This window comes from Microcaecilia unicolor, chromosome 6 (assembly GCF_901765095.1).
Source record: "Microcaecilia unicolor chromosome 6, aMicUni1.1, whole genome shotgun sequence".
Taxonomy (NCBI): Eukaryota; Metazoa; Chordata; class Amphibia; order Gymnophiona; family Siphonopidae; genus Microcaecilia; species Microcaecilia unicolor.
In genome coordinates this window covers 243192009-243204706 of record NC_044036.1, presented here as the reverse complement: position 1 = coordinate 243204706, position 12698 = coordinate 243192009, and the positions used below count along the sequence as shown (strand labels likewise).

At 43.7% G+C, this 12698-nt stretch overlaps 1 protein-coding gene across 3 annotated transcripts in view; it reads left to right on the top strand.

Moving 5' to 3' along the window:
* LOC115472649 overlaps nt 1-12698 on the top strand; it is a 233426-nt gene that overhangs the window by 105140 nt on the left and 115588 nt on the right. For all 3 annotated transcript variants that reach the window (XM_030206979.1, XM_030206980.1, XM_030206981.1), the window contains exon 4: nt 12278-12372. In XM_030206979.1, coding sequence (XP_030062839.1) covers nt 12278-12372 — 95 coding nt within the window. The remainder of the gene's footprint in view (nt 1-12277; nt 12373-12698) is intronic.

Below are 12698 nucleotides of genomic sequence, written 5' to 3'. Positions count from 1 at the left end.
GATTACCCACCATATTATCGTCCCTGTCCCCCCCATCCCAACCCTCCCTTTCCATCCGAATCCTCACCATTACACCTGCAATCTATAGACCTGCAATCTATAGGGCTAGACTTCCGAATTCCTCCCCCCCCCTCACACACAGTTTACTTTCCAACAATGAAAAAGAAGTACATAATTATGATGATAAGGCTATCCATTAAGTCCAAGTTAGCATGATAAGAGAGCACAACTCTAACACCAGTATACATAGCTGCGCATAACCAGGTCCATTACAGGTGACACAAAACTATTCAAAGTTGTCAAAACACATGTGGATTGTGAAAAATTGCAGGAAGACCTTAGGAAACTGGAAGATTGGCATCCAAATGGCAGATGAAATTTAATGTGGACAAATGCAAAGGGATGAACATTGGAAAGGATAAACCGAATCATAGTTACCTGATGCTAGGGTCAACCTTAGGAATCAGCACTCAAGAAAAAGATCTGGGTGTCATGTAGACAATATGTTGAAATCTGTTGTTTAGTGTGTGGTGGCAGCCAAAAAAGCAAACAGCATGCTAGGAATGATTAGATCAAGAATATTATAATGCCTCTATATCTCTCCAAGGTGCGACCTCATCTTGAGTATTGCTTTCAATTCTGGTCACTGAAGATACAGCAGAATTAGAAGAGGTTCAAAGAAGAGTGACCAAAATGATAAAGGGGATGGAACTCCTCCCATATGAGGAAAGGCTAAAGATGTTATGGCTCTTCAGCTTGGAAAAGAGAATGCTGAGGGGGGATATTATTGAGGTCTATAAAATCTTGAGAGTTCTAGAACGGGTAGAAAATCAATTTTTCACTCTTTCAAAGGGTACAAAGACCAGAAGACACCTGAAGAAAGTACATTTAAATACTTTTAAAACAAATAGGAGGAAATATTTTTTCACTCAAATAATAGTTAAGCTCTCGAACTTGCTGCCAGAGGATGTGGTAACAGCAATTAGCATATCTCGGTTTAAAACAGGTTTGGACAAGTTCCTGGAGGAAAGGTCTATAGTCTGTTATTGAGATGGACATGGGGGAAGCCACTGCTTGTCCCGGGATTGGTAGCACTGAATATTGCTACTAATTGGGTTTTTGCCAGGTACTTGTGACCTGGATTGGCCATTGTTGGAAGCAGGATACTGGGCTAGATGGACCTTTGGTCTGACCCAGTATGGCTATTCTTATGTTCATATGAAGCATTGGAAAAGTAGAAAACAGTTCTAGGTCAGTCAGGCCAGCTAGGAGCACTAAAATTCCTGGAGATCAAGTAATTCAGAAGACCTGATATCGAGTTACAAATTATGCTTAGTCTGTGTTTCCATAGGCATGTTGCTCTGGTGAAAGTTCTCAAATTTCAAACAGTATAAATATGTCCATGTCAAAACTGCAGCCAAATTTCACTGAACTGTTGAAAACAAGTCAGTGCTGCAGTAGCCAATGCATTACCAACTTTAGAAACGTCATTTGCTTAATACAGGATTTAGATCCAGTGAGAGCAGATTATACTTGAATGGTCTGTGGTACACCAATGGCAAGTATTAAGTAGCATTCAGAAGGATAAATGTGGCCAGGATAAGGCTCAGCAGATTAGGTACAGCAGCTGTATCACAGTAAATATAACCTTATTGCCAAATCCCTTGCGGGAGGACGCAGTTCCCTTCTTATGTTCCAGTTGTTCCACCATGGTCTGTTCCACCATGGTCTGAGCCACAGCCACCATATCATAAAAAGCGGGAACACCATTTGATATCACCCTCAGCTTAGCTGGATATAACAAACTAAAGCACAATTGGAATTTATGCAAATAGCTACATATAAGAGCAAATTGTTTGTGCTAAAGGGATACCTTTGCGGAGTAATCCTGGAAGCAAAAAATATTTTTACCATCTTATTCTAAAGTCTTACCCCTGCGCAAGGTCTGCAAAATTTCCACCTTACATTAACAGTTGAAAAGCTTCAAAATCACTATTCAAGGGCGGTCCATAACTGTGTTTAGGTTCCAGTCTATACGCCCTTTCAATCTGTAAAGAGCCAACTGTACTTTGGAGCCTTAACTCCCTGGGGAACCAGGCTTCCAAAAGTCCCTCAGTTTAGCCTCTAGCACGGATTCAGTTATTCCTGCAGGATCGATTCTCAAGATCATCCAGTTTCTCATCTAGTATAGTCACCAACTCCCGCAGATGTTTAACCTCCTGAGAGGTCTCCTGTAACGAGGTCTTCACATCCCCCACTAGCTGCTGAACTGATTGTATCTCTTTTGTCAATATAATGAAGTGATTATCCATTCCATCCAATTTATCAATAATCTGTTGTAATTGCTTTCCCATAGCATGCTCCATAGCCATTCGTATTTCTGCAACTATCTCAGCTGCCCCTTCATAGCCCACTGTAGGAGATGGGGGTACGCTCATGTCCTCCATTTTCAGGTCTCCCCTGTAGCCCTTCTCTTTCTCCTTCCTGGCTACTTTGGATGCCATTCAAGCTGAGCCGCTCACAGATACCAAAGGGGTGACATACAAACTGAATACCACAATGATAGTGTAAGTCCCTCTCACTTTCCACAGTAAAGCAATAGAATAACAAAATTGAGCCAGAGCCATAACCTCCACTCCAAGTCTCGGTATCAGAGTTCCACTGTGTGATAAGATTTATTCGGCCTGACCGGCCCACGGGACCTGCCACTTGAAGATTTAACATCTTTGTGAGTGATATTGTGGAAGGACTGTCTGGTAAGGTTTGTCTATTTGTGGATGATACCAAACTCTGTAATAGAGTAGACACCCTGGAGGGATGTAGTGGCTAGCATGAGGAAAGATCTAGCAAAGCTTGGAAGAATGGTCCAATAATTGACAACAAAGATGTAATGCTAAAAAAATGCAGGGTCACACACTTGGGTTACGAAAATCCAAGGGAATGGTACAGTATAGGGGGTGAAATACTTCTGTGTATGAAAGAAGAGCGGGACTTGGGGGTGATTGTATCTGATGATCTTAAGGTGGCCAAACAGGTAGAAAAGGCGTCAGTCAAAGCCAGAAGGATGCTGGGGTGGATAGGGAGAGGGATGACCAGCAGGAGAAAAGACTTGATAGTGCCCTTGTATAAGCCTCTGGTGAGGCCTAATTTAGAATACTGTGAGGAATTCTGGAGGATGCACCTAAAAAAGATATTTAACAGGACAGAGTTGGTCCAGAGGGAGGCTACAAAATTGGTCAGTGGTCTCTATCATAAAGCATATAGGGACAGTCTTATAGACCTCAACATGTATACTCTGGAAGAAAGGCGGTAGAGAGGGGATATGAGACGTTTAAATACCTCCATGGCATTAATGTACAGGAGGTAAGCCTTCTTCAAATGAAGGCAAATTCTGGAATAAGAGGGCATAGGATGAAATTAAGAAGAAATAGACTCAGGAGTAACCTAAGAAAAAACTATTTCATGGAAAGGGTGGTGAACACATGGAATGGCTTCCCGGTGGAGGTTGTGAAGACAAAGACTGTGTCTGAATTTAAGAAAGCATGGGACAGGCACGTGGGATCTCTTAGGGAAAGGAGGAGTTAGTGGTTACTGAGGATGGGTAGACTGGATGGGCCATTTGGCCCTTATCTGCTGTCATGTTTCTCACACATGGATGGGCTGTTGTCTCTTGTTTCGGGCTTCAGTGTCTCATTAAGAGAACAACAGATCACATCCTTCTTTATCAAAAGTCATTGCCAGTTATTCGGCTGCTCATGTGCCATCCACAAAATTTACTGACCTTTTTCAGTCTATCTCTTTTATTTCATCTCTCTGGCTGTGCAGGCAAATGAGGTGAGTACCATTGCATTGCAACCACAGCCCACTGACTCATGTAGTGTCGTGACTTTAAAATTATTCCTAAAAGAAGTCGCTGCCAACTGTGAGACCCCTTCTTTGGGTCCTTGATAACCTTGCCAACATCTCCAGAGTCTGGAATCCTGCAAAGAACGCTGGTGAGTAGCAGGTAGAGGGCTTTCACAGGAGGGGAATGCAGGAGTTCAAAGCATTGCGGCCATCTTGGCTGGAAGCTCCATTGGAAGTCCTTTTTTGTTTATATATTCTAGAATATGAAGGAAAGTTTGGGTGGTGTATTGAAGGAAGTACTTATTTATTTATTACATTTGTATCCCACATTTTCCCACCTATTTGGAGGCTTAATGTGGCTTACATAGTACCAGAGAGGCGTTTGCTGACACCGGTGTGAACAAATACAAAGTGATGTTGTGGTAGATAAAGTTCGTGTGGCACAGCCACATTAGGGAATCGTACAGCGGGAGAGTTGTATTATGTCCATTACGTACTTTAGTTTTGTTGTGTTGCAGAGGTCAGGCGTTTAAGTTGGATCGTTAGGGTATGTCTTTTTAAACAGGTTAGTTTTTAGTGTTTTCCGGAAGTTGAGGTGGTCGTACGTTGTTTTCAAGGCTTTCGGTAATGTATTCCACAGTTGTGTGCTTATATAGGAAAAACTGGATGCATAAGTTGATTTGTATTTTAGTCCTTTGCAGCTTGGGTAGTGCAGATTTAGATATGTTTGTGTTGATTCGGATGTGTTTCTAGCTGGTAGGTCGATCAAGTCTGTCATGTATCCCGGGGCTTCACCGTAGATAATTTTGTGAACCAGGGTGCAGATTTTGAAAGCAATGCGTTCTTTGATTGGGAGCCAATGTAGTTTTTCGTGGAGGGGTTTTGCGCTTTCGAATCATGTCTTTCCAAATATAAGTCTAGCTGCCGTGTTTTGAGCGATCTGAAGTTTCTTATGGGAACAGGTGGAGATGGAGGAGCTTAATTGCGCTTAATTGCGCAGATAGGTGGGGATGGAATGGATCTTAGTGGGTACTGGTGGGTATGGGTTAGATTCCAGTAGGGACAGGCAGGGATGGGTGAAATTTCTGTACCCAAACAACTTTCTAGTGCTAAGTGCACCCCATTGTGGCACCTATATTGAGGCGCCAAGTTATAGAATTGCTCCAAGTGTCTTTTTCCTTAAGAGAGTTAACTGGCAAATATATATTATTCTGTTGTGACTAACTTGCTTGAACAATGCTCAACAGAGGCGATCAGAAAGGCAGTATATCAAAAATCTAATAATAATCTATCTATATATATAAAAGGCAAGACCAACGTTCTGAAGCCTCCAGCCGGAAGTGTGAAGCGCCAGAGATATCCGGTTTCCCCATGAGTGAAGGAAAACAGCACAGCACGAAATCCCTCTCTCTGTAACAGTGAAGGACTCGGAGGGGAGGGGAGGGGAGAGAGATGCCCTCACTCTCTCTGTAACACAGAACAGCAGGAAACTTAACACTGAAGGACTGGACTCCAAGGGGGGAGGGGGAGGGAGAGAGGGCAGAGGGCAAGGACACACACTCCCACATGCACACTCTGAAGAAAACCTTGCTAGCCCCCGTTTCATTTGCATCAGAAACGGGGCTTTTTTACTAGTAAAAGTAATAATCTTATGTTTGTAAATGTGGCATTTTCCCCTGGAATTTTGTACTGATGTTTGCAGCTTGGGCAGAATAAATATATTCAGCCTGTAGCCTGGGTAACTGCCTAGGCTCTTTTCCAGGGCTGTAAATAATTTGCTGAAGGTCCAGGAAGACCATGCAAATGCTGGACTGCAGTGACAGGTTATTTCAATAATTCATTAGGCAGCTGCTGCATAGAGGCGCCCCCCCCCCCCCCCCCCCGAAACTGCTGCAAATAATTTCAATAAGGGGGGAGTTTGTGCTAGATATGAGACCAAGACATCGAATTACATTGAATTAACTCCTTTCAAGAAGGGAAAAGATTCCACTGAACTTAAGAGGCCAGTGATTTCAGGAAAGAGTGGGACTGCCAAAATTCACACCCGAGTCTGGTATTCGGGATATCCACAATGAACTATATGTAAGGCCATACTGGCTCCTGCTTTCACAGGATCCAGGAGGCTGAATGGTGGAGGGGAAGATGCGTCTTGGCAATCTTGCCTTGTCTTTTGTTTAAACTGTATGCTCTGCTTTAATGTTTTGCAATAAACAGCATACAATCAAATGCTAATAAATATATCCTATTATGGCTGGACAGCCAGAAATGTTTTGTTTCATTTTTTCCTTTTGAAACAAATGTTGTTAAGAGTGAACATTATTTGCAAATAGTGCACACTTTTCTTAAAGAGCTTGTGGTATATGCACATAGGAGTAAATTATATAAGGGCGCTAAAAGATACCAAAAATCTGAGTGTTAAACTAGTATTCTATAATGAAAATTTTTTGCACCAAGGGAGTCTTTTACAAAGGCGCGCTAGCATTTTTAACATGTCTCTAGCGTTTAGCGTGTGCTTATTTTTAGCACATGCTAAAAATGGTAGTGCACCTTTGTAAAAGGACCCCCAGATCTATTATAGAATACTATCGTAAGTTTGCTTGCATGAAAATCATTGCAGACCACACTGCAATACAGGGGCAGACTGGGGTTAGAGCCTGAGAGGAGCCAGGAGTTATTTGGAGGAAAAAAGTGGTTCTGAGTGATGCTGAATATTCTCATTATCTGGATAAAGACAGCAGTCAGTGCTATGCCCAGCTATTCGGCACCAATGTCATGATCTCAGCCAGCACTTCACTGTTTAAATATTAACCCGAAAGTCTTTACTAATTACAACAAAATCAGAGCTGCCAAGTTAGCCAGTTCCAGAAGGGAGACTTTTCAGGCAGTCCTGGTTTTGAAACAACATCTGAAAGCAGTGTGTTGTTTGTAGTCCTTGAATCTACCCATTGACAGCAACACTGCAGGTCCCATAATGCACCAGGACAGGTCACTTGGAAAGTAGAACAGGTTAAAAATCTCTCTCTTGGAACTGGGTAGCTTGGTATCTCTGTAAATAGAAAAATAGTTTTCAGTCACTGGAATAATTATACAAGGAGAAGCTTTGCAGGTTCCCCCTTGAAGTTCTGTGCTTCCACTCTGTGGCTGATGTGGATGCACTTCTGTCCATGCAGAGAGGTCTCAGAGTGTTTGCTCCTTCTTAAACTACTACTACTTATCATTTCTATAGCGCTACAAGGCATACACAGCGCTGTACACCATACACAAAAGACAGTCCCTGCTCAAAGAGCTTACAATCTTAAACATGCAAGACATGTAACAAATACTGACACCCAAACTCCTTCACTTCTTCTACTGCCTGTAGGAACATAAGAATTGCCATACTGGGTCAGACCAAAGGTTCAATCCAGGTCACAACTACCTGTAAGTTAGGGATCCCCAAACGTTTCAAGAGAAGGCCGTTAGGACATTCATATAACTTAAAGGGTCAATGGAAGTGCTTCCCATCAGAGTTTGCAGACTGTAGGGAGCTGCCCCTTACAGTTTGAATTTGTCAAAATGTTGTACTATCACATAGTGGTTTGAGAAATCCAGAGTGCTAGGTCACCTTCCTGCTTATTTTCGAAGGAGATCGCCGGCCATCTTCTGACACAAATTGGGAAATGGCCAGCCATCCCCTGAACCCGGCCAAATTGGTATAATCGAAAGCCGATTTTGGCCGGCTCCAACTGCTTTCTGTCGCACAGCCGGCCAAAGTTAAAGGGGGCGTGTCTGCAGGGTATGGAAGGCGGGACAGGGGCACTGTTAAGACATGGCCGGCTTCAGCCGATAATGGAAAAAAGAAGGCCGGCTCTGAGGAGCATTTCGCCGGCTTCACTTGGTCCATTTATTTTTAGGACCAAACCTAAAATAGTGCCCCAACTGAGCAGATGACCACCGGAGAGAATCGAGGATGACCTCCCCTTACTCCCCCAGTGGTCACCAACCCCCTCCCACCCAAAAAAAATGTTAAAAAAACATTTTTTTGCCAGCCTCTATCCAGCCTCAAATGTCATACCCAGCTCCATGACAGCAGTATGCAGGTCCCTGGAGCAGTTTTTAGTGGGTGCAGTGCACTTCAGGCAGATGGACCCAGGCCCATCCCCCCCACCTGTTACACTTGTGGTGGTAAATGAGAGCCCTCCAACCCCCCCCCCAAAACCCACTGTACCCACATGTAGGTGCCCCCCTTCATCCCTAAGGGCTATGGTAGTGGTGTACAGTTGTGGGGAGTGGGTTTGGGGGGGATTTTGGGGGCTCAGCACACAAGGTAAGGGAGGTATGCACCTGGGAGCAATTTTTGAAGTCCACTGCAGTGCCCCCTAGGGTGCCCAGTTGATGTCCTGGCATGTCAGGGGGACCAGTGCACTACAAATTCTGGCCCCTCCCACGACCAAATGCCTTGGATTTGGCTGGGTTTGAGATGGCCGGCATCGGTTTCCATTATCGGCGAAAACCGATGCCGGCCATCTCAAACTCGGCCATCTCTGACATTTTGCCGGCCCGAACTGTATTATCAAAACGAAAGATGGCCGGCCATCTTTTTCGATAATATGGTTCGGGACCGCTCTTTGCGGCACCATTCGATTATTCCCCTCCTTGGCACCTAGAAACTGCACTCCTGTGATTTTGTGTCCATGAATGTTGTTTTTTGCAAAGCTGACTCTCAAACAATACTTCTCCCTCTTCTCCCACATCTACACTGCAATTCAGCTCTCTAAGCCTGAGCCTTGCAGTGCAGGAAGATAAGGAAGTCTTGTGGTTTCAACTTAATTCTCGCAGGACTTGAAACTGTGAGACCAGCCCAAACTTCCTGCATTTTCAGCTCAAGCTTACAGAGAGCCGAATAATTGTGGTGCAGATATGGGAGATGCACTGTTTCTGAGGCAGCATTGTAAATAGCAAAGTAAGGGGAATAGGTGGCAGACTCCCAAGCACATTAGTTGCCAGGAAGTGACATATATCAGAGGGAGAGGGAGAGAGAGTCTGGGTGAAGACTTGATGGGGAAGGTATGATCAAGGGAGAGAGTGAGTGCTGGTATGAGCAAAAAAGAGAATGGGTGATGGCTGGGAGAATAAGAAAGAGACTGGATGAAAGCTGGGTGGCATGAGCTTGAGAGAAACTGGGTGAAGACTGGGGACGCATGAGAATATGAAAGGCTGGGTGGGTATGGGTGAGAGACTAGGTGTAAGCTGAGGTGTGTGAGAGAGAGAGGCAGAATGAAGGCTGGGAGGGGTATAGTGAGAGAGATTGGGTGAAGATTCGGGGGGAGGAGTGAACAAAAGAAATAATGAGAAAGGTGTGTGGCTATGAGAGGGAGACTAGGTGTAACTTGGCGGGTATGAGAGAGAGACAGAGACTGGGTGAAGGCTGGGGGGATTATGAGTGAGAGACAGACTGGGAGAAAGTTGAGGTGAGGTATGAGCGAGAGAGACTGATTAAAGGCTTGGGGGGAGTATGAGAGAGAGAGAGAGAGAGAGAGAGACTGGGTGAAGGCCGGGGGTAGAGGTTATGAAAAAAAAGAGAGAGAGAGAGAGAGAGAGAGACCAGGTGAAGGCTGGGGGGGGGGGGGGGGGGGGGGAGGGGGAGGGCAGGGGATTATGAGCAATAGGGAGACTGAGTGAAGGTTGGCACAGTATGAGAGAGAGAAACTGGTGGGGACCCAGGCCATGGTGATATGTGAAACCTCCATTATCCCAACTGCGGAGGACTTAAATACAAATCTATACATGCATCTAGCTTTTCATACATCTGCACACAACTATGGAACGAATTACCGACCACCATAAGAACAACACACGACTTGACAACCTTCTGGAAATTACTGAAGACTTACTTGTTCAAAAAGACGTGCAAAAAGGATCCCCCATAACGAACTGACACCTAAACTACAATTATTATGGAACTCTTCTAATTTGTTTATTTTAATTTACACCCTAATTAATGAATATTATATCTTGTCCTGATATCATTATGTTATGTTTTATCTATTTATCCACTTTTTACTCTACATAATTTTCTTATGCACCTTAATTGCAACAATTCTGAAATTGTTAATATGATTGCCATAATATTCTTATGCACCTTATCTGTTATCCATATTCTGATTTTCTTATTCCATCAATGTGATCGTCGTATTATATTGTAAGCCACATTGAGCCTGCAAATAGGTGGGAAAATGTGGGATATAAATGCAGCAAATAAATAAATAAAGAAGCAATTGCCTCTGCTGGGAAGGGAGACTGCTGGCTTCTGCCAGTGATTTGCAGAGGCACCTTCAAAGGCAAATTTACTAAAGTTTTCTTTCCCACAGATACAGAGTAGGAAAAGAGCCATGGTATATCAGTTTCTAAAAAAAGGTCCTCTCAAATTGAGATCTCCTCTCAAATTTCACTGGGGACCAGGGGCGTAGCCAGACACCCAAATTTGGGTGGGCCTGGGCCCAAGATGGGTGGGCAGAAGAACTCCGCCTTGTCCCACAAGTGATTTGGTCTCTCCCTCTCTTGCCTGCATCCATATTGTCTCTCAAACATCCGCCCTTCCCTGAATAACTTTTAAATAGCAGATTTTCACCAACAGCGAGCAGCAACTAATACACACTGCTCATGCTGGCCCCACAGCCTTTCCTCTGATGCAACTTCCTGCTTCTGCATAGGCGGGAATACATCAGAGGGAAGGCCTCAGGGCCGGTGCGAACAGTATGTATCAGTCGCTGCTTGCTGCAGGCAAAGATCTGCTATTTAAAAGGTATACAGGAGGGACAGTTGGGAGTTTTCGGCTGGTGGGGCTTGAGAATCCCTGCCAGCCACATTATAGATGTGCTGCTACTGGGTGGGCCTGAACCCAAAGTGGATGGGCCTGGGCCCACCCGAGCCTACCCTTGGCTATGCCACTGCTGGGGACAATGTTGGAGTGTTGAAGGAGAAGCAAAAGAAGTCTCAGCTACTGGCGCCCAGATTTAATGAAAATTTGTCAAGACTTGTACTACTATCTTCTTTTTTGACTGGTGGAGTCTGAGAACCCTGCCAGGTTTGCTGCTGCCACACATGGCATACAAAAGTCAAACTTCCACCTTGGGCCAGATTCAGTTGTGGGCAGGAAAAATATAACAGGCTGGAAAAATGAGGTCCATAGATTGCATCCAGTTCTGGGCCACTGCTTGAAGATGGCACCTCTAGGTTCTTGACAAACAAACAAAGTAAACACTGGGCCTTCAGGAATGAGAAAAATGCAGTCCTTTATTTAGGATGAAAACCCGACACGGGCCGTGTTTCGGCGTACAAACGCCTGCATCAGGGGTCAAAGAGCTCTTCTAGGTCAGCTAATTAGCTAGTTGATAAAGATGATAAACAATCAGGTTATATTCCCTCAGTCAAGTCATGGTAGCTAGATATAGGTTGTAGAGGCATATACTGGAGCTTTGGTTCATGACTTGACTGAGGGAATATAACCTGATTGTTTATCATCTTTATCAACTAGCTAATTAGCTGACCTAGAAGAGCTCTTTGACCCCTGATGCAGGCGTTTGTACGCCGAAACACGGCCCGTGTCGGGTTTTCATCATAAATAAAGGACTGCATTTTTCTCATTTCTGAAGGCCCAGTGTTTACTTTGTTTGTTTGTTTGTTTGTTTGGTTGCTTTTGTATGCTGTTTTTCCTCTTTTTTGTGACCTCTAGGTTCTTGAAAAGCACTAGGGATTTCTGAGTGGACAATTCTCAATAATTCTCCTTTTGTCTTTGGCTAATTGGGTCATCAAGCTTGGTGGAACAACACAGACACAATTATTCTTGCCTGCAAAGTATACCAACAATAATAATATATAATAGAATAATAATTTTAAAAAATCCACCTAGGAGGCTGGCATCACTGATCAATGATGGTGTGTTACTGTCTTAAGGTCTTTTATAGTTCTATAGTCACCAGGGGATGGACCCTGTAAATAACTTCATACTCCGGGGCTGAGGTGGGATCCTTAAGGTCTTAAGGATGTTTATATATAGAGAGGGATAGATTTTCATGTGCATGGAGATGTGGGGGAGGGGGAGAAGATTGTATAAGTTATGGCTGAAAGGGCAGAATATAGGTTTGGATATTTAAATTAAATTTAAATTTGGGGCTTAATTGACTGTACAACCATAGTTCCCAGAGTTCAATAAGCTGGGTGAATTTTTATTTAGATTTCTTGAAAGGAACTTGCTTAGTTGTCCATGATGACAGGACAGGTTACTTGCTTAACAGTTTGGCAAGTGTCTTCTTTGAGTAAGTGAAGGCAGCCATGTTTAGGAGAGCAATTGCTGAGGATTGATTTAAGGGGTATGTGAAACAGAAATGAGGGTAGACCATGGTGTCCTTTCAGAATTCGCTTGAAGTTTTTTTTTTTCTGTAATTTCCAGGTTGTGGGCTTAATGCAGCATTTGCTCTTGGACGTCTCTGCAACACAGATGCTGGCCTAAAGCAAATTTTATCCTTTCTTGAAGCTGAAAACATGGTAAGAAGAAAGTCCTGGAAATATTAATGCATTTATTTCAAAGCATAGGCCTTGTTTATGGATGGAAGAGTTGGCATGGTCTCTTGTCTTACGTGGTTTCATGGTTCAGGGAATGGGAGTTTTCCCCAGCATCAGCTCAGTAGATTATTGATTGCGAGCGATAGAGAGCAGTGGACAGCAAAGAGATGGCTAATGATGGAAATTCTGATAGTAACAAAGCTTAGTAAAACATACAGAGAATTCTGTATGACATCTTCTTCTCTTTGATACACCAGATCTATTTTCAGATATGTGGAGAGGATGTATAAAGGATACATGGATGGGCA